Genomic DNA, 27,737 nt, shown 5'->3' with positions numbered 1-27,737 from the left:
AGAAGGAGATGAGGTCGCTGTTACCTTGTTGTTGTTGCTAAACGTGCTGCGCTAACTGTCCCCTCACTCAGACACCATAGAGGAGGAGATGAGGTCTCTGTTACCTTGTTGTTGTTGTTGCTAAACGTGCTGCGCTAACTGTCCCGTCACTCAGACACCATAGAGGAGGAGATGAGGTCTCTGTTACCTTGTTGTTGTTTCTAAACGTGCTGCGCTAACTGTCCCCTCACTCAGACACCATAGAGAAGGAGATGAGGTCGCTGTTACCTTGTTGTTGTTGCTAAACGTGCTGCGCTAACTGTCCCCTCACTCAGACACCATAGAGAAGGAGTTTCAAGTTCAAGTTTCAAGTTTCTTTAATATTTGTCATACAGAAGTACAGAATACTTTTATACAAAATGCTTCTTACTGTTACGCTCCAGAGACTGTGCAAGACAAGATAAGTATGAAATAAAATAACATAGTAAAATTAGAAGTAAAAAAATGAGGTCACAGTGTTCAGTTTAGACATATGTACAATGTTCGATGCAGAATAGACGTAGTTACCATACAATATACAATACTGTGCAGTGTACTAATATACAATACTATATAGTGCAAGGCAGAAATGGGACGAGGTGCAATTTAGGTACAATTCACAGTAGGTGTATGAGTTGTAGTGCAAATCCTTTATCAATAAATATAAAGTGTAAAGTGTGTTTGTGTGATCTAAAGTGTGGAGAGTGGGTGCTGCAGTGTGTTGTTTGTTTGAGTGAGTGTGTGCGTGTGGGTGTGTGTGCTGTGTGCATTTGATGGTTGTTGCATAGTGATTATTGTTCGTTTAGCAGCCTGATGGCCTGGGGATAGAAGCTTCTTCTGAGTCTTTCTGTGCTCGCCTTAAGACTCCGGTATCGCTTGCCTGACCGCTAGGGATGGGAATCGAAAACCTAATTGGCCGATGCCTGGAACCGTGTGGCTCCTGTGACTTTCGATTCCCTTATCGCTGCCTACAGTTGCGCAATAACGTTACGTTAGCATGTAGCCATGGCAGACTCTATTTGATTCCTTTTTTTTTTTGATCCACTTTTTCTCCCATTTTCTATATTTTTCTCCCATCCCAATTTCGTATCATCCAATTCAACCCTCCCCTGTCACGAACGCTGTTTCTTGCCTCCCACAAGCCGGCTGCAGTGAGGACTAAGTCATACATAGCACAAGTCCCCTCCGGTACTTGAGGTAACAGCAGTCGCATCTTTTCACCTGCGCAGCTCGACCTCTCAGTGTCGAGGAGTAACGCGTGGGAGGCTCACGCTGCCCCCGACACCTCCTGATTCTACTGCGCAGGCGCACCAACCGACTTGTAGGAGTCGCTTGTTCACAACGTTCGATCCCCACCCTTCAGTTTTTCCCTCCCCGTAATACGGCCAATGTGTATTACTGCGGACGACCAGCCAAACTGAAAAACAATGTGGAGAGCTGGATTCGAACACGCGAATCCTAGCGTCTCCACACTGGTGGCGAGTGCCTTAGACCACTACACCACCTAGCCGCACTCTATTTGATTCCTTAAGTGCTCGAAATTGCCTGGGTTTTGGTAATATGCTCCCGAAATGCTCCCGCTGTTTGGCTACTTCTATGTGCAGTGAAAACTACTTGAATGCTTTAGAATCTAGTCATTGATTTAGATCAGGGTGAGCTAAAATTAGCCGCGGAGCTAACGTGAGCTAACGCTATTTAATCAAGCTCACAAAGAGAGATAAACAGCTGACAGCGGATAGTACAGGTACAAATACAATAAAACAGCAGGTGGGGCAGGGGTGTACAGTGCGACATATATCTCGCACGTGCTACAGCAACATCTGTCTGTGCGATGGATGGATTTACTTCAGTAGCACTGGTGCGATAGGGATTTGGTTCATATAGATACTCTTATTTTGACAATCCTGTAGCGGGTCTCATTTCTGCCCACGCGCAGCTCCAGCTAGGCTCCGAAAGCTAGCAACGTTCAGGTGCATATGATACTCTTATTTTGAAAAAACTCTTGTGACAACTCGACGAGTCGTATCCGCCCTATCCGTGCTTCTGCTAGAAGAGCAGCGCGTTGGTCGGTTGGTGCACGTTAACACAGCAGTGCGCCTACACGTCCCGAAATAAGTCTGTGGTGTTTTTTCTTTCTCGCAACGGGTCAAATGCATCTACATGCTTTGCACCGTCGCCATTCCTTTATGCGCACATCGCCCGAAATTAACGTTTATGTACCATTACAATCACTACAACGTTAGCAAGCTAACAAGCTAATCCTGATCAGAGGGCGCAGAGCCAGCAGACACAGTGTGGAAAGGGAAATGGGGGGGCACTCTCTCCCCTTCCCTGTGTGTGTGTGTGTGCGTGCGTGCGTTTGGAAAGACGATGAAGTCACTAGTCAGGACTCAGGACAGGAGTATTATAGTAAACTGAGGATGGACAGATAATGATGATATTCAAATACAAGTTTCGAGAGGAGTGGAAGTTTGAAGACAGACTAGACTACAATATGATGCGGGGGTGGTGAGTTGAAACAGTGTGTGTGAATGAATGAATGAAAACTTTATTTAACAGATTGCAGAATGGGTACAGTACGGCTCAATACACACAATTGTTAAGGGGATGCAGACCAGAGAAAGACGTTTGTCTTGTTTACATCAGGGTCCCCCATTGTGTGTGTGTGTGTCCCCCAACCGACCCCACTTCTATGTTTCAATAAATTATTTGCATTTAAAACTATTAACGCTGACTCATTCCTTCAGTCCACTCAAAATTATGCTAATATTCCTTATGTTGTTTATGATATTAATTTAAAATAGCATATGAGAGTATCATAGTAATAATAACACATGGCGATATACTAAATGACAGCCAAACATGGCACTGCAACTAAATAACACAAATACAATAGGCACATTTGTGACTGTTACAAATATAACACGTTTTATACTTGTGCTACAAGATTTTGGCCTGTGCTACAAAACTATCAACCTCTGTAGCACCAGTGCTATGTGCAAAAAAAGTTAACGTACAGCCCTGAGGTGGGGGCTGTTGTGTAAACCTTGTACTCTTTAGTTCACATATAATGAGAGACGTGAGTGCTTGTTTACTAGTCTCTGTAAGCCAGGAAGAGTGGTGCAACATACAAATGTGTCCGTGTAGCAACACAAGCCAATACTTTAAAGGACAGGGGCCCGGGGAGGGAGCTCTCTCTCTCTCTCTGTGTGTGTGTGTGTGTGTGTGAGTGTGTGTGAGACAGAAGTCAGAGGAATAACAACCTGTTATTCAATAGATTAAATTCGTAATAATAATAAAAAAATAAATACATTTTAAGAGAATCTCAAATACATTATTTTATTTAAGTGTAGGCTATAGTTAATGTTTTATTTTTTACAGTTTTTGTATTTTTCTGACATGGGGGCTCAACAATAAATGACAATCAGAAATGTCAAGTTGCATGTTGTTATTCTAACCAGCTTAGACCCCGACGCTCTGCATCTTCTGGCCGCCTCAGACCTACTCCTATCCGAGCTCCGGGAGGGTCATCAAAGAGAAGTCGCCTATTCTCAGTCCTTGCCCCACAATGGTGGAATGAACTACCCACCCCAGTTAGGACAGCCGAATCACGTCCAATCTTTCGCCGTCGACTAAAGACGCACTTCTTCAACCATTATCTGAATAAAAAAATATATATCTAACCCTAACTAACCGTACTGTCATGCACTTGTCCTAATAAACTAACCTACACTGTAGCACTCAACACTTTGATGAACATTGTTGCTCAGCTGATAGAGTTGTGCCCTTCCTGATGGCTTGTCGTACAGAACTTGTAAGTCGCTTTGGATAAAAGCGTCAGCTAAATGACTAAATGTAGTTCTGTTGCATTTCCAATTTATTTATTTAAATTATAAATTGATCAGGTATCGATAAGGGAATCGATAAAGAATCGAATCGATAAGCAGAATCGATAATAGAATCGTATCGATAAAATCCTATCAATTCCCATCCCTACTGACCGCAGCAGTTCAAAGAGGCAGTTGTTCGGGTGGCTCGAGTCCTTTATAATTCTCTTAGCCTTCCCCTTGCACCGCTTGTTGTAAATGTTCTGGAGGGTGGGAAGCCCCCCTCCAATTGTGCGTTCGGCTGAACGTGTCACTCTTTGTAGTCTGCTACGGTCTTGTGCAGTGCTATTCCCAAACCAGGAGGTGATGTTGCCGGTCAGGATGCTCTCTATTGTACATGAGTAGAAGTTCCTAAGGATCTTCTGACTGACTTGGAACTTCCTTAGGCGCCTGAGGAAGTAGAGGCGTTGTCGTGCCTTCTTCACAACACTCAATGTGTGTGGTCCATGTCAAGTCCTCGGATATGTGGGCTCCGAGGTACTTGAAACTGTTCACTCTCAACCGGTGCCCCGTCGATGCTGAGGGGGCTGTAGTCCTTGACCCCCGACCTCCTGAAGTCCACAATCATCTCTTTTGTTTTGCTGACGTTCAGGGAGAGGCAGTTCTCCTGACACCACTGTGACAGGTTCTCTACCTCTTCCAGGTAGGCCCTTTCGTCGTTGGCAGAGATCAGGCCCACCACTACTGTGTCATCAGAAAATTTGATGATGGTGTTGTTGTTCCGCTGTGCTACGCAGTCATGTGTGTACAGGGAGTAGAGGAGGGGGCTCAGAACACAGCCCTGGGGGGCCCCTATGTTGAGCGTGATGGATGAGGAGGTGCAGTTGCCGGCTCTTACCACCTGGGGTCTGCCCGTCAGGAAGTCCAAGACCCACTGGCAGAGGTCATAGTTCAAGCCCAGGTCCCTGAGCTTGGCTATGAGTTTGGAGGGGACTATGGTATTGAATGCTGAGCTGTAGTCGATGAACAGCATTCTCACATAGTTCCCCTGCCTCTTGTCCAGGTGTGATGCTGCTGTGTGCAGCACATGGGCTATGGTGTCCTCCGTGGACCTGTTGGGGCGATATGCAAATTGCAGAGGGTCCAGGTTGATGGGGAGGGAGGAGCAGATGTAGCCCTTCACTAGCTTCTCAAAGCACTTCATGGCTATGGAGGTGAGGGCTACAGGGCGGTAGTCGTTGAGGCAAGCGGGCGTAGATTTTTTGGGTACAGGGATGATGGTGGACTTCTTCAGACAGGTGGGGATGACAGCCTGTTCCAAGGACAGGTTGAAGATGTCAGTGAATACCGGGGCCAGTTGGTCGGCACAGACTTTTAGGACGCGGCCGGGGATGCCGTCCGGTCCTGCTGCCTTCCTGATATTCACCTTTTTAAAGATCCGTCTCACCTCATGCTCTGTTACCCTGAACACTGAGTCTCCATCAGCAGACCCCCCCCCCCCCCCATTGCCGTGGTTTGTAGGCTGGTGTTGTTATTCACAGCCTCAAACCTTGCATAGAAGGAATTGAGATCATTTGCTAAGGAGATGTCACTGTTCAGTTTGAGGGGGGTGCCTTTGTAGTCTGTCATTGTTCTGAGGCCCTGCCACATGCCTCTAGAGTCAGCCTGTTCAAACTGAAGTTCAACTTTATCCCTGTAACGCCGTTTTGCCTCTATTACTGCTCTCCTGACGTTGTATCTTGCCATCTTGTGTTCTTCCATGTTGCCTGTCACCAGCCCGGTGTTGTATGCTGATGTGCGCACTTTCAGAGCCTCACGGACGGATTTGTCTACCCAGGGCTTTTGATTTGGGTAGATTTTAATTTTGGTGGAGGGGATTGTTTCTTCTACCAGAGTACAGACATAGTCAATTACCGTTTCGGTGTATTCGTTAATATTGGCTGTGTTATCACGGAATACACTCCAGTCTGTGCATTCAAGTGCAGCTTGGAGTGACTCCTCTGACGTCACGGCCCAACGCTTAACCTCTCGCGAGACCACCGGCGTTCGCTTGAGACTTTGTTTGTACTTTGGCAAAAGAAAGATGGCGATGGATGGATGAAGGAGATGAGGTCGCTGTTACCTTGTTGTTGTTGCTAAACGTGCTGCGCTAACTGTCCCCTCACTCAGACACCATAGAGGAGGAGATGAGGTCGCTGTTACCTTGTTGTTGTTGCTAAACGTGCTGCGCTAACTGTCCCCTCACTCAGACACCATAGAGGAGGAGATGAGGTCGCTGTTACCTTGTTGTTGTTGCTAAACGTGCCGCGCTAACTGTCCCCTCACTCAGACACCATAGAGAAGGAGATGAGGTCGCTGTTCGAGATCCCGACAGAGAAGGAGACGCGGCTGTGGAACAAGTACATGAGCAACACGTACGAGCAGCTGAACAAGCCCGACAGCAGCGTACAGGACGCCGGCCTCTTCCAGGGACAGGTGAGAGGACTGACCCTAGACACGCCCCTCTCAGCCCCAAGCCCTGCCCTCCTTTCCTCCATCCTCCAATCACAGCCGCAGCCGCCTCACGGCAACAGCTGTGATTTGGAGGATGGGGAGAAGAGGGCAGGGCTAGCGACAGGTCAGTTGAAGTCACTCGTTCTCACCGTGTGCACATTATGTACGATAGGCGTCTCTTGTTCCGTTTCATAGATGGACCTTTTCATAAACATTCGACGTGGGAGCAGGTTTACTTCCCGTCGCGGTGTTTGCCGCTCAGTAGCGGTGTAACAATGCATCGATCCTAAGGTGACGATTCAACTGCATCGATTTTAATATTTTCAAATTTATTATTATTTATTCTTATTTATTTTCTTTTTTTGTGATCAAATCTTTTTTATTTTGTTTTTCAAACATGAAACAAAACATCTCACAACACAATAATAATAATAATAATAATAATAATAATAATAATAATAATAATAATAATAATAATAATAATAATAATACATAAAAAGACATCCCAAAATATTAACTTAACACAACAATGACTAGACAATATCTTATTTCTTTTCTTATAATTTTTTTTTATGTTGATTTTGTATTGACCTATAGTCCATTCATGCTGAGTGATCAGTTCCCCCAGCCACATTTGTGTATTCAATTTTTTTTGGGGAATTAACTGATTATTAAATTAATCAAATCGAATCGTGTTCAAATTAAGAGATTTCATGATGCATTGAATCGTTGCCTGAAGAATCGTGATCGAATCGTTGTGGGGTCAAATATTTACACCCCGTCCCCTTATGGTAGCTGGCGGGAAATAAACTTGGGCCTGAGCTGTTTCCCTAGCAACGGAATGCTTCTGAAAAGGTCCATATCATATGTCAATTATTTATTTTAACATGGAGCATTATGAGCCCATGTACTATATATTTCACTCTGATGTGGCATGGGTCTAGTTCTAAAACAGGGTATCTGTGGGGTATTAAAAAGTACCGTATTCGGGTGGCTGATTGGCGCAGTGGGCAAGGCGCTCGCCTCTAACGCAGGAGACGCTGGGTTCGAGCCCAGCTCTCGGTGTTGCTACCGGCTGGCCGGTCGTTCATACTAACACAATTGGCAAGTGTTAGAGGGTGGGAAAGCCGGTGCGTGGTGATTTTGACGTTGTGGACAGCGACTCCTACGGGTCGGTTTGGTGACGCCGGTGCGACGGAAGCAGGAAGTAGCGGGGGCAGCGTGAGCCTCCCACGTGTTACTCCTCGCCACAGAGTTCGAGCTGCTGCGGTGAAAAGATGCGACAGGCTGCCTCCTCGTGTACCGGAGGGGACACGTGATGCAAGGCTTCTATCCTCACTACAGCCGACCAGTGGGAGGCATAGTCTAGCAACGTTCAAGACAGGGGAGGGAAGAATTGGATAATACGAAATTGGGATGGGGAAAGAAAATAGAAAATGGGGAGAAAGTGAAAAAAAATAAGTACCGTATTCAATTCTCAATTTAAAGGCCTTTTAACTCATTCAGCGCCACCGCTTAATCCGCGAGATGGCGCTAGTGCGCCACCGCTGTAAGTCAATGGGGGGATTGCAAGATTTGCAAGTCCTTAAAATCTATCTTAAAGTATAGCTATGGGTCTAATACACCCGTCGATTATCAGTTAGTTGCATCCAGTCAACATGTACAAAACGGATTGTTTATTCATCGTTATATTTCCGTTTTATAGCCTTTTGAATATGAGTATAACTTTGGGTGCCTCTGAGTAATTCCAGAGAAAGACGGATAATAGCGTTTTAGTGGAATACACTAAACACTAGGGCTGTCTTAAATGCTTCGAAGCTTCGTTCGATGGGCATGGGATTCGAATATGAAAATAAAATTTGATTATGCCTAAAAATATGAATATTTTTTATTTATTTTTGCTAAATCAACTCTGCCTCTCTTTGTTAATTACAACAAACAATGCTGTTTGTTATTTAAGATGAGGTTGGACTCTGCACTGACAGATTTGTGTTCATTGTGCTGCTTTTATAAAGCCTCAAATGACTGCTTAAATAGTTCATGAAAGCAAAGTGTTTAGTTTGTCTAAGATTTAAAAAGGTTTAAACTTTACAGCACTGACAAAGTTGAACAAAGTGCTGTACAAGTCCCACAACATAAAAAAAAAAAGTAAAATAAAAAATATTAATAATTTTTTTCTTTTTTTTTTAACCTTCGAATTAAGCCCCTGAAGCTTCGAATTCCAAAAAAATTATCGAAGGTCAGCCCTACTAAACACGTTGTAATTTTTCGCCTGATTATCGTATCTTCCTGAAATCAACGCTAGATTATCATTATTATCCTTCCTCGTGCAAGAATGAAAAGAGCCCTGTACCGCGGGGCTTCGCCGCAGCCTCCTGAAACTCAACGGCACACAGCTACACACACAGCCGCGATCGCGGTAGAAAGACATATCAGATCAACGATCACATTTATATATAGTGTTCTTACCTTGTATCTGATGTAATGCAAAAGAAATAATCCAATTATCTCATCGCTATTTGAAGTACTGGGCGCGGAGGTCCGTGCCACGTTCAACAGCATTGCATATTGAGGGGGGGGGGGGGGGCAGCCTCGCAGATGTATGTATGAAACAGGTTACCTCGCCTGAGTATTTAAATGCCGCCTGCACGCCTTGGATCGTCCCAGAAAAGAAACTAGACCATTCCCAATGGTGTGCAATACCAACTGGAAGGCGTAGGCGGCGGTATTTGCGGGGCTACCGGGAGCAAGTGCAGCCGCCAGTTCAGTGTTGCTATGTGGTATTTTTATCGGAAATCGGTATTACATTTTTCTCTTAACACTTTCAGTGCCCACTACGACAATTATCGTTTTATTTTTTTATTGGCGATCTGAATTCATATTTCATCAACCGAGTCTCCCGTTGGTACACCAGCCCCATCAGCAGCTCAGAATGGAAAAAAGCGCCCCCTATCGTCTATCCCTGAGTAACTGCACGTCAGTCGCTTAGACTGACCTGGGATCAGTCAATATGTAGAGGCGGAGCCAGCTGGCTCCCTGAGCTGGCAAGCTGTCTGCTCAACATGGAAGTGATCGCGGGACGGGAATCAGCCTGGAATATATATTCACAGTAGCCAATCGATAGTAGACAGTAGTGATAGATTTTTGGAATGGCGATCAGGAATTGGAATGATCTTTTTGGAGAACATCTGATCTGAGGTAAGGAATCTATTTTACCAGTCTTGGTATAATCAGAGTTGTATTCGCTGAGATATCAACGTGTCCCCTATGTATGTGTGTGTGCGCGATCGCTTTGAGGAAATCAGAGAATCGATTTTCAGCTCGCGGCCCCAGCGTGCATACGTACACATATACTATCGATAATCTAGCGTTTATTTGAAAACTATTCATAAATAGGCCGAAAAATGACACCGTTTTTTTGTGTATTCTAGAATATTCCAGTAAACATATTTTATCATGGAATCTTTTTATTTTCCTTAAACAAGGGCTTTTCAAAATGCTATAAAACGAAAATGAACCGATTATTAAAAAAAAAAAAAGAAAAAAAAAATCCGCTTCGACAATGTTGACTGGAAAACGAGTCATTGATAAGCGACGGGCAGATTAGACACATAGCCATAATTTAAAACATAGATTAGGCGTTATTAACGATAACATTGAAGTGGATGGTGGGCATTCAAGCACTAAATCGTGCGCCCCCTGCTGGCACTGAAAGTGTTAAGTGGTATTAAAAAGTCTTGCATTTGACTTGTTGAAACCTGCAGATACCCTGTCTTTAAAAAAAAAAAAAAGTTTGTCAGAGGGACGCAACAGTTGTGATTGGAGGATGAAGAAAAGAGGGCGGGATTTGAGTATGTTGTCATAATGGCTCCTGAGCGTCAGGTTGGTCGTCGTAGCTCGGCTCTCATTGGCTGGTTTCCCACAGGTGCTTGTGATCGAACGTAAGAACGAGGACGGCACGTGGCCCAGACAAGCCTCCCACCCCAAGTAAGAGGACACCTTGTTGTACTTAGTTATGCAGGACAAGGTGAATTAGCAGAGCATCTTCTTCTGCGTAGCTTAAACCTTGTCATAATCAAGCATTCTCATTTCTGACGCTGCTGCGTCGACACGCTGAGACCGGGTGTGAGACGGGTCTGTTCTGCTCTCCGTCCCTCCAGGTCCAGCACGGCCACCTCCAGGAGCTTCACCACCTCCCCCAAGCTCTCCTCCAACTCCTGCTCGGCCACCATCTCCTCCACGGTGACCAACGGAGACGGCAGCAGCAACTCTGGCTACACACTGAACAACAGCACCACCTCCTCTGGCAACAGGCAAGAGCTGCTTCCTCTAGGACAGGGGTCACACACTGAACAACAGCACCACCTCCTCTGGCACCAGGCAAGAGCTGCTCCCTCTAGGACAGGGGTCACACACTGAACAACAGCACCACCTCCTCTGGCAACAGGCAAGAGCTGCTTCCTCTAGGACAGGGGTCACACACTGAACAACAGCACCACCTCCTCTGGCACCAGGCAAGAGCTGCTTCCTCTAGGACAGGGGTCACACACTGAACAACAGCACCACCTCCTCTGGCAACAGGCAAGAGCTGCTTCCTCTAGGACAGGGGTCACACACTGAACAACAGCACCACCTCCTCTGGCAACAGGCAAGAGCTGCTTCCTCTAGGACAGGGGTCACACACTGAACAACAGCACCACCTCCTCTGGCACCAGGCAAGAGCTGCTTCCTCTAGGACAGGGGTCACACACTGAACAACAGCACCACCTCCTCTGGCAACAGGCAAGAGCTGCTTCCTCTAGGACAGGGGTCACACACTGAACAACAGCACCACCTCCTCTGGCACCAGGCAAGAGCTGCTTCCTCTAGGACAGGGGTCACACACTGAACAACAGCACCACCTCCTCTGGCACCAGGCAAGAGCTGCTTCCTCTAGGACAGGGGTCACACACTGAACAACAGCACCACCTCCTCTGGCAACAGGCAAGAGCTGCTCCCTCTAGGACAGGGGTCACACACTGAACAACAGCACCACCTCCTCTGGCAACAGGCAAGAGCTGCTTCCTCTAGGACAGGGGTCACACACTGAACAACAGCACCACCTTCTCTGGCAACAGGCAAGAGCTGCTTCCTCTAGGACAGGGGTCACACACTGAACAACAGCACCACCTCCTCTGGCAACAGGCAAGAGCTGCTTCCTCTAGGACAGGGGTCACACACTGAACAACAGCACCACCTCCTCTGGCAACAGGCAAGAGCTGCTTCCTCTAGGACAGGGGTCACACACTGAACAACAGCACCACCTCCTCTGGCAACAGGCAAGAGCTGCTTCCTCTAGGACAGGGGTCACACACTGAACAACAGCACCACCTCCTCTGGCACCAGGCAAGAGCTGCTTCCTCTAGGACAGGGGTCACACACTGAACAACAGCACCACCTCCTCTGGCAACAGGCAAGAGCTGCTTCCTCTAGGACAGGGGTCACACGCTGAACAACAGCACCACCTCCTCTGGCAACAGGCAAGAGCTTCTTCCTCTAGGACAGGGGTCACACGCTGAACAACAGCACCACCTCCTCTGGCACCAGGCAAGAGCTGCTTCCTCTAGGACAGGGGTCACACACTGAACAACAGCACCACCTCCTCTGGCAACAGGCAAGAGCTTCTTCCTCTAGGACAGGGGTCACACACTGAACAACAGCACCACCTCCTCTGGCAACAGGCAAGAGCTGCTTCCTCTAGGACAGGGGTCACACACTGAACAACAGCACCACCTCCTCTGGCAACAGGCAAGAGCTGCTCCCTCTAGGACAGGGGTCACACACTGAACAACAGCACCACCTCCTCTGGCAACAGGCAAGAGCTGCTTCCTCTAGGACAGGGGTCACACACTGAACAACAGCACCACCTCCTCTGGCAACAGGCAAGAGCTGCTTCCTCTAGGACAGGGGTCACACACTGAACAACAGCACCACCTCCTCTGGCAACAGGCAAGAGCTGCTTCCTCTAGGACAGGGGTCACACACTGAACAACAGCACCACCTCCTCTGGCACCAGGCAAGAGCTGCTTCCTCTAGGACAGGGGTCACACACTGAACAACAGCACCACCTCCTCTGGCAACAGGCAAGAGCTGCTTCCTCTAGGACAGGGGTCACACACTGAACAACAGCACCACCTCCTCTGGCAACAGGCAAGAGCTGCTTCCTCTAGGACAGGGGTCACACACTGAACAACAGCACCACCTCCTCTGGCAACAGGCAAGAGCTGCTCCCTCTAGGACAGGGGTCACACACTGAACAACAGCACCACCTCCTCTGGCAACAGGCAAGAGCTGCTTCCTCTAGGACAGGGGTCACACACTGAACAACAGCACCACGTCCTCTGGCAACAGGCAAGAGCTGCTCCCTCTAGGACAGGGGTCACACACTGAACAACAGCACCACCTCCTCTGGCAACAGGCAAGAGCTGCTTCCTCTAGGACAGGGGTCACACACTGAACAACAGCACCACCTCCTCTGGCACCAGGCAAGAGCTGCTCCCTCTAGGACAGGGGTCACACACTGAACAACAGCACCACCTCCTCTGGCAACAGGCAAGAGCTGCTTCCTCTAGGACAGGGGTTCCCAAAGCAGCCACGGGAGGGCCGTGAGATTTTTTTTTGTCAGGCCACTGAACTTAGAAGCAGGCCAGGACAGTGTTTCTAGTTGTATTCTAAATTTCTATTCTATTGTATTCTAAAATGTGACTATATGGTTTTATATTAACTTAATAAATAAACTAAAACGAATGGGCGGCTAGGTGGTGTAGTGGTCTAAGGCACTCGCCACCAGTGTGGAGACGCTAGGATTCGCGTGTTCGAATCCAGCTCTCCACATTGTTTTTCAGTTTGGCTGGTCGTCCGCAGTAATACACATTGGCCGTATTACGGGGAGGGAAAAACTGAAGGGTGGGGATCGAACGTTGTGAACAAGCGACTCCTACAAGTCGGTTGGTGCGCCTGCGCAGTAGAATCAGGAAGTGTCGGGGGCAGCGTGAGCCTCCCACGCGTTACTCCTCGACACTAAGAGGTCGAGCTGCGCAGGTGAAAAGATGCGACTGCTGTTACCTCAAGTACCGGAGGGGACTTGTGCTATGTATGACTTAGTCCACATTGCAGCCGGCTTGTGGGAGGCAAGAAACAGCGTTCGTGACAGGGGAGGGTTGAATTGGATGATACGAAATTGGGATGGGAGAAAATATAGAAAAATGGGAGAAAAAGTGGATCAAAAAAAAAAAAAAATAAACTAAAACGAAAAATCTACTTATTTCAACGAACATTTCAAACTAAATAACAGATTATGCACATAAAATGCTGAAAACAACCGAAGCAACAATAGTATTTTAAAGGGGAACTATTTTACTATTTCTTTCACTATTTGGGCACTTTTACACAATTCCTGTGAGTCTATGGAACACCTCTGTAATATATATATTTTTTTTATTCATTGTTTTGTATTTCTAATCAAGTCCTCAAAAACAGCATTTTTCTACCTCAAGATCTCGAGCCGTTTTGAGCTAGAGGCTGTGTGGGCTCCAGGTCCAGCCACTGTGTGCAGCTCATCCTGCACGTCTCCATTATCATGCAGCGGTGTCTTTCTGACATCACAAATCATCACATTTTCAAATGACTCAGTTCAGTGAGGGTGAATATTGTGAGAGGAGAATTGGAAGAATGCGCCAATATGAGAATTTTGAGACATAGATCATATTAATATAAGTTCACATAGCTAGGAAACAATGCTAAACACTCAAAAAGGCCATTTATAAGATAGTTCCCCTTTAATGAGGCTATTATTATTATCATTATTATTTTGCAACAAGTTAGCCCTCTCATAAATAGCACATATAAATTAATAACTAACTTGAACTAACTTAATAGTAGGGATGCCCCGATCGATCGGCCACCGATCGTTATCGGCCGATAATCAGTATAAATATGCGATCGGTGATCGGTGATAATGCTTTATTTTCGCAGATCGTCAAAACCGATCTCATTCGCTGAGTTCTGTCTCAGACACCGGGAGCTGCACTCACTCCCACACAGTGGTGCAGCGTCTGCTCCCTCGTCTGCTCCCTCCAGCCCCTCCCGCGCCCATGTAAACACGGGTCTAGTCTAGTGTGACGGGAGGACGGCGTCTCCCTGAGTTAACGTTAGCTACCGTTACAAAATGACCCAGTCAACCATTCACTTCCAGTCCAATACATGATGAGGCATTGTCTAACCGAACGGTATCTAGCCGGCCAGCTACTGATGGCTCCTGACATCAACAAACGCTCCAGCAAGTCTAGTAGAGACGTGTATGATACCTCAGCTAGCTCACGTTAGCTCACTGTTCAAAACGAAATGTCCCACTGAACTAAATAGTTCACCGAGGCGCTGTATCAACGTTATATAGCCGGCCAGCAGTAGCCACAGATAGCTCCTGATATCAATGTTTTATAACACTCATTCGATGCGTATTCGAGCTGAGGGCATGTTGTTGAATATGATCAATAGGGTCCAGCTGCAGCTCCGGAGAATCCTGGCCGTAGCTGCAGGCTACTCGAGTATAGGGTCCAGCTGCAGCTCCGGAGAATCCTGGCCGTAGCTGGAGGCTACTAGAGTACACACAGACAGTGGAGCTTGTTGCGTGGTGGCGATGTCTCGCAGATAATACAAGTACAAGTCTAATTATATAATATATATATTTTATAAAAAAAAAATTATATAAAATAAAATTTAATTTTTTTTAATCAAAAACGATCGGTATCGGATCAGTATCGGCCGATATGGCTCACGACGATCGGTATCGGTGGCAAAAAAACGTGATCGGGGCATCCCTACTTAATAGGATTGAAGTGATATTTGGCTTAAAAAATATGAGGGAGAGAGAGAGCGAGAGAGAGAGCGAGAGAGAGAGAGATGTGGTTAGTTACCTTCCTGACGATGGGTTTAGCGTTAGCTGAACGGCGAACTGGCGTTAGCCATGTTGATCAATTCTATTCATGTCTCCTCGACTTCCACTGTTTGTTGATAACTGACGCGGCTCTCGCCTTCTGTAGTAGCGAAGCAATAGTATCTACTGTGTGTGTGCAGTCACAGTGCACTGCTGACAGAAGTGGATGAGAGGAAATTATATGAATGCATCGGTTTTTGACCGATGCAAAGACGCTACAACAAGATGCATCGCGAGTTCAGCCTGACATTTTGCCGATGCTGACTTATTCCACCGGTGCACTCGCATCGTGAACGTGTATGCCGGCGCACCGATGCAAATCGATGAATCGTCACATCACTAGGGTGAATGTGAGGAGTAAAAATTGTATATTAATGCACCATTTACGCCTGTCCTGGAGGCTAAGTAATGACACCCCTTCTGTCCTGGAGGCTAAGTAATGACACCTCTCCTGTCCTGGAGGCGTGAACACTTTCGGCAACCAACATGTACTTCCGCCTTTCTCTGATTGGCCAGCGATCGGCCAGCCCTCTACGCTCATTTTCCCCCTACACCGGTAACAAGAAAAGTCACGTGAAACACTGCAGACCACTGATTGGTCAGAAGAGAGACGCGTCACTCGTTGGAGGCTCTCTCCACAAAAACAAAAAGCCGCCATCTTTAATCTCTCGCATTGGATTTCATTTGCAGCAGGAACAAGTGCAATAAACAAAAGGATACAGTCACTGTGTATTCTGCCTCATTTATTGATGAAACAAAACCGACATCACAATTTGCCACAGAGCGGAGAGTTTAGTCTCACAAAAAGATTGCTGACTTGTTAAGCTTGTTAGGTTAGGTGCTAATGTTGTACTAGCGTTTTAGCATGGCTATCGTTAAGCTAAAAAAGCAAAAAAAAGGCGTTTTTAAAGCAATCAACTTATATACGCCAACTCCCCCACACCTTAGCTAGTATCCCTCCGTTTTTACCAACAATCCGACGGTCGCAACATATTTAAAACACATAATATTCATCGCTAGTCATTACACGCCAAACCCCGCCGCTCTCGCAAGACGCTCGTATTTTCAAACCTCTTTGTCTAGTTTAGGGCCGCGACACGACAATTCAACATTACTTTTACAGTTATACTGTTTATTAAAACACACGTATTTAACTATGACCTCAAGTACTTCCTATTTAGCTCCTGTATCATAACAAGCGTATTAGTACGCTCTGTAAACGAGCACCTGGGGGGAGCCTCATGCGCGGCGTAGGGAACGAGCGTAGAGCGGCTGGTATTCACGCAGGAGAGCGCTGGCCAACGCTGGCCAATCAGAGAAACGCGGAAGTACATGTTGGTTGCCGAAAGTGTTCTTCTGTCCTGGAGGCTAATCCTCTCGTCTTCCAGCAGGTTGGGCGGCTACAATTCCTACAGCTCCTCCTACAACTACAGAGAGTCCCAGTCTCAGCCGGGCCTCTGTGGCCTCAGCAACCTGGGCAACACCTGCTTCATGAACTCTGCCCTCCAGGTAACGTGACGTGACGAGTGAAAGTGACGTGGGTTACTTTGTCCCTGTACACCCGGTTTATTTTTCCTCTATTTATTTATTTTTTTGGTCCACTTTTTCTCCCATTTTCTATATTTTCTCCCATCCCAATTTCGTATCATCCAATTCAACCCTCCCCTGATACGGACGCTGTTTCTTGCCTCCCACAAGCCGGCTGCAATGTGGACTAAGTCATACATAGCACGAGTCCCCTCCGGTACTTGAGGTAACAGCAGTCGCATCTTTTCACCTGCGCAGCTCGATCTCTGTGGCGAGGAGTAACGCGTGGGAGGCTCACGCTGCCCCCGACACTTCCTGATTCTACTGCGCAGGCGCACCAACCGACCTGTAGGAGTCGCTGTCCACAACGCCCGATCCCCACCCATCAGTTTCCCACCCCCTAATACGGCCAATGTGTATTAGTACGGACGACCAGCTAAACTGACATTTTTCCTCTATTTTTATATTCAGAGTTAATTATTTAGTTTACACCGTTCATTTTTCATATTTTTATATTCGGGGCTAATAATAATAATAATAAAAATAAAGTTAATTTAAAGTTTCAGAGGAAAGCAACAGTTGTGATTGGAGGATGAAGAAAAGCGGGTGGGTTTTGAGACGGGTCAATTGAGTATTTGAGTATGTTGTCGTGATTAGGGTTGCACGGTATACCGGTATTAGTATAGTACCGCGGTACTAGAGTGTTCGAAATGATACTATACTGCGTTGGAAAACATAATTTTTTTTCCCTTTAATTTATTCATTTATGCATGCGAATGCCTTCCTATTGGAGCACAGCGCTGCTGTCAGTGATGACGTTGCGCTAGTTTACCGGAAGAGAGAGCTCTGATGGAGAGATTGGGATTTCTATTCTTGCGAATAGCATTGTGGACATTTTCGAATGCTCGTATAAGGAACTGTAGTCACGAGAGCTAGCATTAACGTAACGTTAGTTATCATAACCATCGGCAATCGCAGTGAGGATCTTTATTGATTAACGTTAGCTAGCTAGCTTTAACTAGAATTATAGTTTGCTAGCTATATAAGCTAACGTTAGCCGAGTTTATTCTATGCAAAATGTGCTAGCTAGCTAACGTTAATAAAGATCCTCACTGCAATTTTGCGATGGTATGATAACTAACGTTACGTTAATGCTACAGTAGCTCCTATCAGTACTGTAGTCATGCCATTGATGCCAACATTCGTTGGATGAGCTATGCTAGCTCTCGTGACTACAGTTCCTTATACGAGCATTAGAAAATGTCCACAATGCTATTCGCAAGAATAGAAAATAAATTGAAAAGCTATACATAGCCTAAATTGCCGTGCTGAAAGCTAGGAAACACAGCATCCCCTGTTGTAGAGCCATATGAAATCCGTTTTATTATTTTCCAAATTCCATTAAATTTTTTCCCAAATTCCATTTTTTCCGTTTTAATATTTCAGAATTCTGTATTTTGCTTTTTATGCTCATTTTACCATCAGAAATAGTGTCTAATAAGTGGGAATGAATAAATGTCCACAATTGAATAAGATATAACAGTCCATTTAATGTTTTTAAGTGCTGCAACTCAGAAATACAGTTCAATTTTACACAATATTTTTCAATTAATATTGTGACAAAATAAAAATACATATTTCAAGTGTAAACAATAGATACAGCTAGCTACTACTGACATTATCACAATGACAATGTCAGTAACCTAGCTATATCTATTATATTGTAATGAAATATAGTAATGCATAATTTAGGCACCTTTAGTTTATTTCGATTATAAAGGACAGTGTATAATGACAATCGTTTGCATTAAACAAATGGATGGGTGCACTAGATTTAGCAAGAAGCTATCATTTCCATCTATAGTCCTATGTACTGTAACGTTTCATAGCTATTTAAGTTTATTTAGATTATAAAGGGCAGTGTATAATGACAATCGTTTGCATTAAACAAATGGATGATTGCACCAGATTTAGCAAGAAGCTATCATTTCCATCTATAGTCCTATGTACTGTAACGTTACATAGCTATTTAAGTGTATTTAGTTTATAAAGGACAGTGTGTAATGACAATCGTTGGCATTAAACAAATGGATGGGTGCACTAGATTTAGCTAGAAGCTATCATGTCCTAACGTTATAGCTATTTAATCACAATAGTGTCGCAAGTGTTTTTGCGGGTCCAGTCCACGGAACGTTGACAGAATTAGCAAAACACCTTATCACCGGAGGCATAAAAGTCATTAGGATACTGTTCTGCTCTGAATTGAGGGCTTATTGTGGATTTTTTTAGCTTCTTGACGATGTTAACACTGAAGCAGCCAGACGCTTGAGCACCGCTGTGTTGTGTGTAACACGCTGTAGCGTCCCCGCCTCCCCGGTCGCGTGTGCACCAAACGTTCCACCCAAAAACGAAATTTCAGTCCAGATTAGGCCAAATTCTGCAATATTCCACGTTTTGCAGTTGATTCCATTTTTATTGGTTAATTCCGCGATTCCGTCCGCGATTCCGTGAACGCGGATTTCATATGGCTCTACCCTGTTGCCTACCCACAACAGAAATTAATTGATGCACATGTGCATCTCTATAGCTTAGTCACAAACGTGATTTATACAGAGACATTTGACAATTGCCCATTTAATGGTTCATACATACTGTATAAAGACAACGGAAATCAATTTTATTTTTGTTAAACAGCCTACAATATGACATAACCTAGTTCTAGGTTATGATAGGCTATATATAAAATCAGTCATCAAAATGTTTTCTAGGTTATGGTATCAAACTAATTAGGCCCTCTGCTATGACAAATGTATAATAATAATAATAATAATACAACCATACTTTTTCTACGCCTTGCATTTTTTTAAACTACAGAAGTCTGCTGCATTTGGCTCACAGAGTGACTCCCCCCACTCAGAAGCAACCTAACCTCCCAGCTTTTTTTGAGCAGCATAATAAGTACGCGAATTAGTCCAAAGATGATAAAAGGCTCAACAGGGCAGTCGCAGAGTTCATCTGTATGGACCAAGTTCCAATATATATATACAGTTGAGAAAGCTGGGTTCAGAAACCTTGTACAGAAACTGTTTTGAGTGCAAAAAAAGTTCTCCAGCATTTTGAATGCCATTGCTTTTAATTTAATTTATTTATTCTTGTCATTGTTCATTGTTGTGTTTTAAAATAAAGAACAATAATGACATCCGAGTGTGTTTCCCTGATTTTGAGGAAAAGTATTGAAATTCATATCGGTATAGTATCGAAACAAAAATGTTGGTATCATGACAACCCTAGTCGTGATAGTCGTAGCTCGGCTCTCATTGGCTGATACCCTGCGCGCACACACACACACACACACACACGGCAATGTTTCAACTATCCCCTCTGCACTAACGCCCCTCTCCACTTCCTGTACAGCAATGTTTCAACTATCCCCTCTGCACTAACGCCCCTCTCCACTTCCTGTACAGCAATGTTTCAACTATCCCCTCTGCACTAACGCCCCTCTCCACTTCCTGTACAGTAATGTTTCAACTATCCCCTCTGCACTAACGCCCCTCTCCACTTCCTGTACAGTGCCTGAGCAACGCGTCCCCGCTCACAGAATACTTCCTGGACGACCTGTACGAGGCAGAGATCAACCGGGAGAATCCGCTGGGAATGCGCGGGGAGATCGTGGAGTCCTACGCAGACCTGGTGAAGCAGATGTGGCTCAGCCGCAGCAGCTACGTGGCCCCGCGCACCTTCAAGGTGAGCAGGCTCAACCCCGAGGCTACTAGCTACAGTACCTGCAGATTAGATTCGCAGCTTTGTTCGATGGGATTCGAATATGAAAATAAAATTCAATTATTTAAAAAAAGAAAAAAAAATATATATATATATATATATATATATATATATATATATATATATATATGATTTCTTTTAAATCAACTCTGCCCCTCTTTGTTAACTACAACAAGCAATGCTGTTTGTTATTTAAGATGAGGTCGGACTCGGCACTGACAGATTTGTGTTCATTGTGCTGCTTTTATAAAGCCTCAAATGGCGGCTTTTACAATATTTCATGAAAGCAAAGTGTTTTGTTTGTCTAAGATTTAAAAAGGTTTAAACTTTACAGCACTGACAAAGTTGAACAAAGTGCTGTACAAGTCCTGCAACATATTAAATTTTTTTTTTTTTTTTTTTTTTTTTTTAACTTTGATGTCAAGTAGGGGGCCGCAAAATATCATCCAGCGCGAGTTTGAGACCCCTGGTCTAGATAGTCAGATTCACACCTGCCCTGTTCCATGTTGTGTATTTGTTCTCTTTGTCGTATTCGTGTTGTTTTCTTTACCATGTTTTGACTTGTGTTTTATTATAGTGACATTTATGTGTACGGCACTTTGGTGAAACGACAAGTTTATCTTTTTAAACGCACTTCCCCACTTCCCTGGTTGCGTCCGTGTCTCCAGACCCAGGTGGGCCGCTTTGCACCTCAGTTCTCAGGGTATCAGCAGCAGGACTCCCAGGAGCTGCTGGCCTTCCTGATGGACGGCCTCCACGAAGACCTGAACCGCGTCAAGAAGAAGCCCTACCTGGCCGTGAAGGACGCAGAGGGCCGCCAGGACGAGGTACACCCCGCTGCCGCGCACTAGTTAGGGCTGTCCCCCCGAATATGTACATATTCATATAAAAAAATAAGTTGTGACAATAACTGAATCGGATTAGTGCTGCGCAATTCATTTAATCACGATGTCTGCCTATAACCGCAAAAAAATACTGATTTGCATATGCGTCACGTTATATTTGCGCACATAACGTAGCACATGTTGCAGTCAATAAAATGGTTAGGAAAAGTTAGGCGTACGTACGTAGTATGTACTTACTGGTCACCGCAGTGTTCAATAACGTTGGTTTGGTAAATCCATTTAGTGAAGAAACGACGGCTCCCTCTCGTCAACACGGCTCTCTAACATGTGGTTCAGGAAGGTAACCGCAGGTCACCAGCCACCTGGGGTTAACCGCTAGTCAAAGTAACTATGGGTCGCTGATGGGGTCAAAAAGGGTAACGTGATTAATTGTTTAAAATGTAATAAAAAAAAATCTGTTAACTCATTGTGGGCCAACAGCAGAGGGCGCTGATGGCTCTTCAGCGCCAGTGCTTTATCCAATGTAGGAGTTCAAGTTCAAGTTCAAGTTCTTTAATAGTTGTCATACAGAAGTACAGAATACTTTCATACAAAATGCTTCTTACTGTTACGCTCCAGAGACTGTGCTAGACAAGATAGTATCAAATAACATAATAACATAATATAGCATGAATTTAGAAGAAGAAAATGAGGTCACAGTGTTCGGTATAGACATATGTACAATGTTCTGAGTTACCATATAATATACAATACACAATACTATGCAGTGTACTAATGTACAGTACTATCTAGTGCAAAGCAGAAATGGGATGAGGTACAATTTTAGGTACAATTTACAGTAAGGTGTACGAGTTGTAGTGCAATCCTTCATCCATAAATATAAAGTGTGGGGAGTGGGTGCTACAGTGTGTTTGTTTAAAGTGGGTGTGTGCTATAAAGTGTGTGGAGTGGGTGCTACAGTGTGTTTGTTTAAAGTGAGTGTGTGCGTGTGGATGTGTGTGCTATGTGCGTTTGGTGGTTGTTGTTGTGTAGTGTTCATTCATTGTTCGTAGGATAGGACTTACTTGCGAGTGCTTAAAATATATAAAATATAATAGCAATAGATAACACGGTGATCGTCAGTTAGTTGCTTCTAGTCAACATGCACGAAACGGATAATTTTTTCATACATACATTTCCGTTTTATACTGTGATGAATATGAATATATTTCTAGGGGGCGTTCTGTCTCATCTCAATAAACTCCAGCAAATCGAGCTTCAATGTATTTCCTTAGAAATCGTGCCATTTGTCGCTTGATTTATGAAACGTTTTCAAATAAACGCTAGATTATCGATATTATGTGTCATCATGCGTGATAGAAGCTGGGTCTGAAAAATCTCTTCTATTGTCCACAATAATCGCAACCGCAGATCCAGATGAACTGTCCTCTCCTTCTGTTGTCCTCTGGTCTCACTGTCCTCTCCTTTTCTTGTCCTCTGTTGTCACTGTCCTCTCCTTCTCTTGTCCTCTGGTGTCACTGTCCTCTCCTTCTCTTGTCCTCTGGTGTCACTGTCCTCTCCTTCTCTTGTCCTCTGCTCACAGATTGTAGCTAAGGAGGCATGGAGGAACCATCGCTTGCGTAATGACTCCATCATCGTGGACATCTTCCACGGCCTGTTCAAGTCCACCCTGGTGTGCCCCGAGTGCGCCAAGGTCTCTGTCACCTTTGACCCCTTCTGCTACCTCACCCTGCCTCTGCCCATGAAGAAGCACCGCACCATGGAGCTGTTCCTGGTCCGCTCGGACCCTCAGTCCAAACCCACACAGGTGAGACCCTCAGTCCAAACCCACACAGGTGAGACCCTCAGTCCAGACCCACACAGGTGAGACCCTCAGTCCAGACCCACACAGGTGAGACCCTCAGTCCAGACCCACACAGGTGAGACCCTCAGTCCAGACCCACACAGGTGAGACGCCATTCGGAGCAGAGCCAGCATGTAAAATGAGATTATTCCTTTAATGGGCGTCATAGCAGGAGGGGGGAGGGGAGGTACAGGTATGGACAGGGTAATGGTAGAAAGACATAAATATAGGCAATAAAATTATCTGAATATAAAAATAAACTGTGTAAACAAAAGTCCTGATGGGGGTCTGTATGCCCCATCGGTTATATTATGTTACAATAAATAATTTATTTTGTATCTGAATATATATATATGAGTAAAAGTAAACAGTATACACAATATAGCTGTCCTCCAAGCCAAGTTTTTAGGATTCGAACTTCGGCAGGGTTTTTCAAACGGACCTTGGAACTAGGGGTGGACGGTATAAACGGTATACGGTATAAACGGTATTAATTTGCTCTACGGTATGGATTTTGACTATACCGTTTAACCAGTAGAGCAGCTCTAAAATAGCAATGATGTCATGTAACCACAGCGCGACTATTTCAATCGCATTTGCCCCTAAAAATAGATGGAATTAGTCATAGATAATAGATATGTGCAAACTGGAAAAAGTTATTTAGGAGGCTTCGCGCAGTGGGCGTGTCAACACGCAATTGTCATTTCATAATAAACACATATCACCGCGGCGCACAGCAAGTTTCAATTTCAGTTCCTGGCATTTTTAACCAGTGGAGAAAGGTAAGATATTTCCCTATCGTTTTTCTTATATGAATTATTCTACGTTAATAAAACATACCTGGTGATCAACTACAGTTTGCTGTAAACATTACGATATGTGTGTAGTGTTATGATAACGACGGCTGCAGCGGGAGCCGGGAGGACGGCGTGCAGCAGTGGATTTGCTAATAGCATGCAGCTGCAGAGCCGCAGAGCCAGGGGCTCTTTCAGGTCTGGTCACAGGCCCGTCAAACAGCGCCCCCCCCACCCAACGGCTGAATTGCCAATGGCTGAAATGAATGACCTGAAAGAGCCACTGGCTCTGCGGCTCTGCAGCTACATATGCTTCTAGCTAAATCCAGCCCGCTGTTTGCAATGGGAGCAGGAGTCTCGACTCGGGACTTATTTTATATGGAATATAATGACTTTATACGCAAAAGTAGCCTAGTTTTAAGTTAAAATATTATAAATCTACATGCCTTGAGGATGTCATTCTTTATATAGCCTGCCTATCAGGCAAAAAAAATTATTCTAACAGAAACACTGATACCGTGATATATACCGTTACCGTCTATGCTTCAAATTATACCGTGATATAAATTTTAGACCATACCGTCCACCCCTACTTGGAACCATCATTTTTAATCCTATGAGAGAGAGAGAGACTCGCTCTCACTGTAGGAGAAATAAACCAGCTTGGTTCTTCACTGTAGGAGAAATAAACCAGCTTGGTTCTTCACTGTAGGAGAAATAAACCAGCTTGGTTCTTCACTGTAGGAGAAATGAACCAGCTTGGTTCCTCACTGTAGGAGAAATAAACCAGCTTGGTTCCTCACTGTAGGAGAAATAAACCAGCTTGGTTCCTCACTGTAGGAGAAATAAACCAGCTTGGTTCTTCACTGTAGGAGAAATAAACCAGCTTGGTTCCTCACTGTAGGAGAAATAAACCAGCTTGGTTCCTCACTGTAGGAGAAATAAACCAGCTTGGTTCCTCACTGTAGGAGAAATAAACCAGCTTGGTTCTTCACTGTAGGAGAAATAAACCAGCTTGGTTCCTCACTGTAGGAGAAATAAACCAGCTTGGTTCTTCACTGTAGGAGAAATAAACCAGCTTGGTTCTTCACTGTAGGAGAAATAAACCAGCTTGGTTCTTCACTGTAGGAGAAATGAACCAGCTTGGTTCTTCACTGTAGGAGAAATAAACCAGCTTGGTTCTTCACTGTAGGAGAAATAAACCCCTCTGGGACCAGCTTGGTTGACATTAGCAGCTAACGTTAGTTTAGGTCACCGAACTGTCACATGTGCTCCTAAATAATTTTTACGGTTCAGTACGGTCGAGTCTTGACTTTAGGCACATTTACGCATATAACGTAGAACATATGTGCATATTGCTGCGGTCAAAAATTTATTAAAAGTAGTAGTAGACGTATCTACTAACTGGTCACAGGACTCTCCATGTTGTGAAAGCATCTGTTGGCAGACGGCTCCTGCCATCTTAACATTAACATCACGCTGAATGTGCACCGCATTGATTCATCTCCTGATAATAATATAATGATGGTGACCCCTCCTCGCCCTGAGACACACGGTGTCCTAACAGACGTGATGTACATCATACAGGAGACACACGGTGTCCTAACAGACGTGATGTACATCATACAGCCCTGAGACACACGGTGTCCTAACAGACGTGATGTACATCATACAGCCCTGAGACACACGGTGTCCTAACAGACGTGATGTACATCATACAGGAGACACACGGTGTCCTAACAGGCGTGATGTGCTTCACAGTGCAGGGCTGCTGATGTGGGATTACCGGCCAGGTACTCTAACTGTAACTGAGGGGTACAATTCCCTGACTGTATTGATAAGTATGGTATCATTAAACCACTACCGTCTTATGTACATTCCTACTGGCCATACAGTACACAGGTATCTAATGATGAACACTTCCCCACAATGACTCTGTTCCACACAAAGCTGTATTTAAGTATTTATTAGCAGCAAAAGGTACATAATATACTTTACTTTACTTCACTTTGGATGCGCTTATAAGGCAAAGGAATGTGCGTAGGCAAATCAATAACGAATGTCCATTCTCATATTACGCAGGAGATAATCATACAACCTGAATCTTAGGGAATTATATCTATGGTACACTAGTAATATAGCGGGAGATACTGGTAGGGTCCCCCCGGTTGTAAGCCAGCAAGGGTAGAGGATCTGTCGGTAGTAGAGTCTGGGTCAACGATGATAAGGAGACTCCGAGTACAGGAGACGGTGCAATAAGATCTTGATCCACAGAAGAATACAGCTGTTCTCCGTAGCATGTAGCTCCACATGGAAGAAAGCTAGCCGGCCTCAGACTTCTGAGAGGCAGACTCGACGTGGCTCCTCACAGGTTAAATCCCACACACTTGTGGGTGTCGGTGATTCTCCGCTCCATTAATTACAGGACCAAAAGCAAATATAATCCAGCCGAAAAGGGCTATGCAGTCGTCGGTAGGTTATCCAGTGTACATAATCCACATGGTCCTCGTCTAGGGCCCCTCGGGTGAAAGCGCCATGGTAAGCAGCCTAGCCTGGATAAGCACTCTAGCTGATACGAGGAAACGTTGGTGATGCTGGTCACTGTAGAACTTTAGCCGCACGATACACTATACACAAATAGACTATTACTGACTTAATAGAATAGGTCGAACTCGACGGTACAGCGTTAAACTCTGACACTTCAGTTATTAATTCGCACGCGGTCTCAATGCTCTATTTGGGGCCAAACAGGCCATACTTCACAGCACGTCGTATCGTGGGTGAGGCTTCAACTTTAGTTACTAAGACTTCTGACTAAGTGCTTCTGTATTCACCTGCGCCGTATTTATACGCTTAGGTGAATAAACTAGTACCAGCTTTATTCCTGTCTCATATCCTTGCGCAGTACCGTTCATGTCCAGGCATGTCCCCGGCGGTGACTTTGAACCCGACATTGAAGGTATGGCCATGGCGCCTGTGGACCGCTGTCCAATAGGAGAATGAAATATTATGGTCTGTACTAGGCTAAAGGGATATTCCGTGTATATGTACAAGGAATATACAAGGGATATCAAACGATATACAAATACTATGCAATATATATCAATCAATAAATATATATATTCGGTTTAATCTGATCCTTTGTAACAGCCGCCTCCTAATTAGTCCCACCTAATTAGCTAAGCAGAGACAGATTAACCGCACTGTCCACTACTCAATGTCTGTTGTGAGGGTAGGGCAGTTCACAAAGTCATGGGGTCATGGTCGTCATCAATGGTATCGGGGAGCCTTGGCAACTCTATTAGCCTCGCCACGGGTCGGGTGTAGATCCGCCCTTGGACGAGCACTTCGGCCGCTCTGACCTTTCCGTCGGCACCAGTGATCACTTTGCTTACGCGGCCAGCCGGCCACATAGCTCTGGGTAGTGACTGGTCGATAATCATGACGACTGTTCCTTCTGTCAAATTGTCTCTCTCTTTCACCCATTTCTGGCGGGTCTGTAGAGACGGTAGATAGTGGAGTAGGAAGCTGTTCCAAAACTTGTCAGCCAATACTTGACTGTACCTCCACATTCTTCGGCCGTTCGCTTCTTCAGGCCTGTACACTGTCTGTGGTAGCGCGGGGTCCAGCCGA

The 27,737-nt window shown here is 45.0% G+C and overlaps 1 protein-coding gene across 2 annotated transcripts in view; it reads left to right on the top strand.

Moving 5' to 3' along the window:
- The window catches only part of usp4 (ubiquitin specific peptidase 4 (proto-oncogene)), a gene marked incomplete at its 5' end in the record, with an annotated part of 114,958 nt that overhangs the window by 22,318 nt on the left and 64,903 nt on the right, over positions 1 to 27,737 (top strand). For both annotated transcript variants that reach the window (XM_084317440.1, XM_084317439.1), the window contains 7 exons: positions 6,175 to 6,320; positions 10,264 to 10,325; positions 10,499 to 10,651; positions 16,704 to 16,821; positions 20,413 to 20,586; positions 21,291 to 21,449; positions 23,050 to 23,274. In XM_084317440.1, coding sequence (XP_084173566.1) covers positions 6,175 to 6,320; positions 10,264 to 10,325; positions 10,499 to 10,651; positions 16,704 to 16,821; positions 20,413 to 20,586; positions 21,291 to 21,449; positions 23,050 to 23,274 — 1,037 coding nt within the window. The remainder of the gene's footprint in view (positions 1 to 6,174; positions 6,321 to 10,263; positions 10,326 to 10,498; positions 10,652 to 16,703; positions 16,822 to 20,412; positions 20,587 to 21,290; positions 21,450 to 23,049; positions 23,275 to 27,737) is intronic.

The sequence above is a fragment of the Notolepis coatsorum genome, assembly GCF_963971535.1.
Source record: "Notolepis coatsorum genome assembly, chromosome: 6".
NCBI classification, from domain to species: Eukaryota; Metazoa; Chordata; class Actinopteri; order Aulopiformes; family Paralepididae; genus Notolepis; species Notolepis coatsorum.
Note: the sequence above shows the minus strand (reverse complement) of the source record. Positions and strands in the feature narration are given on the sequence as shown.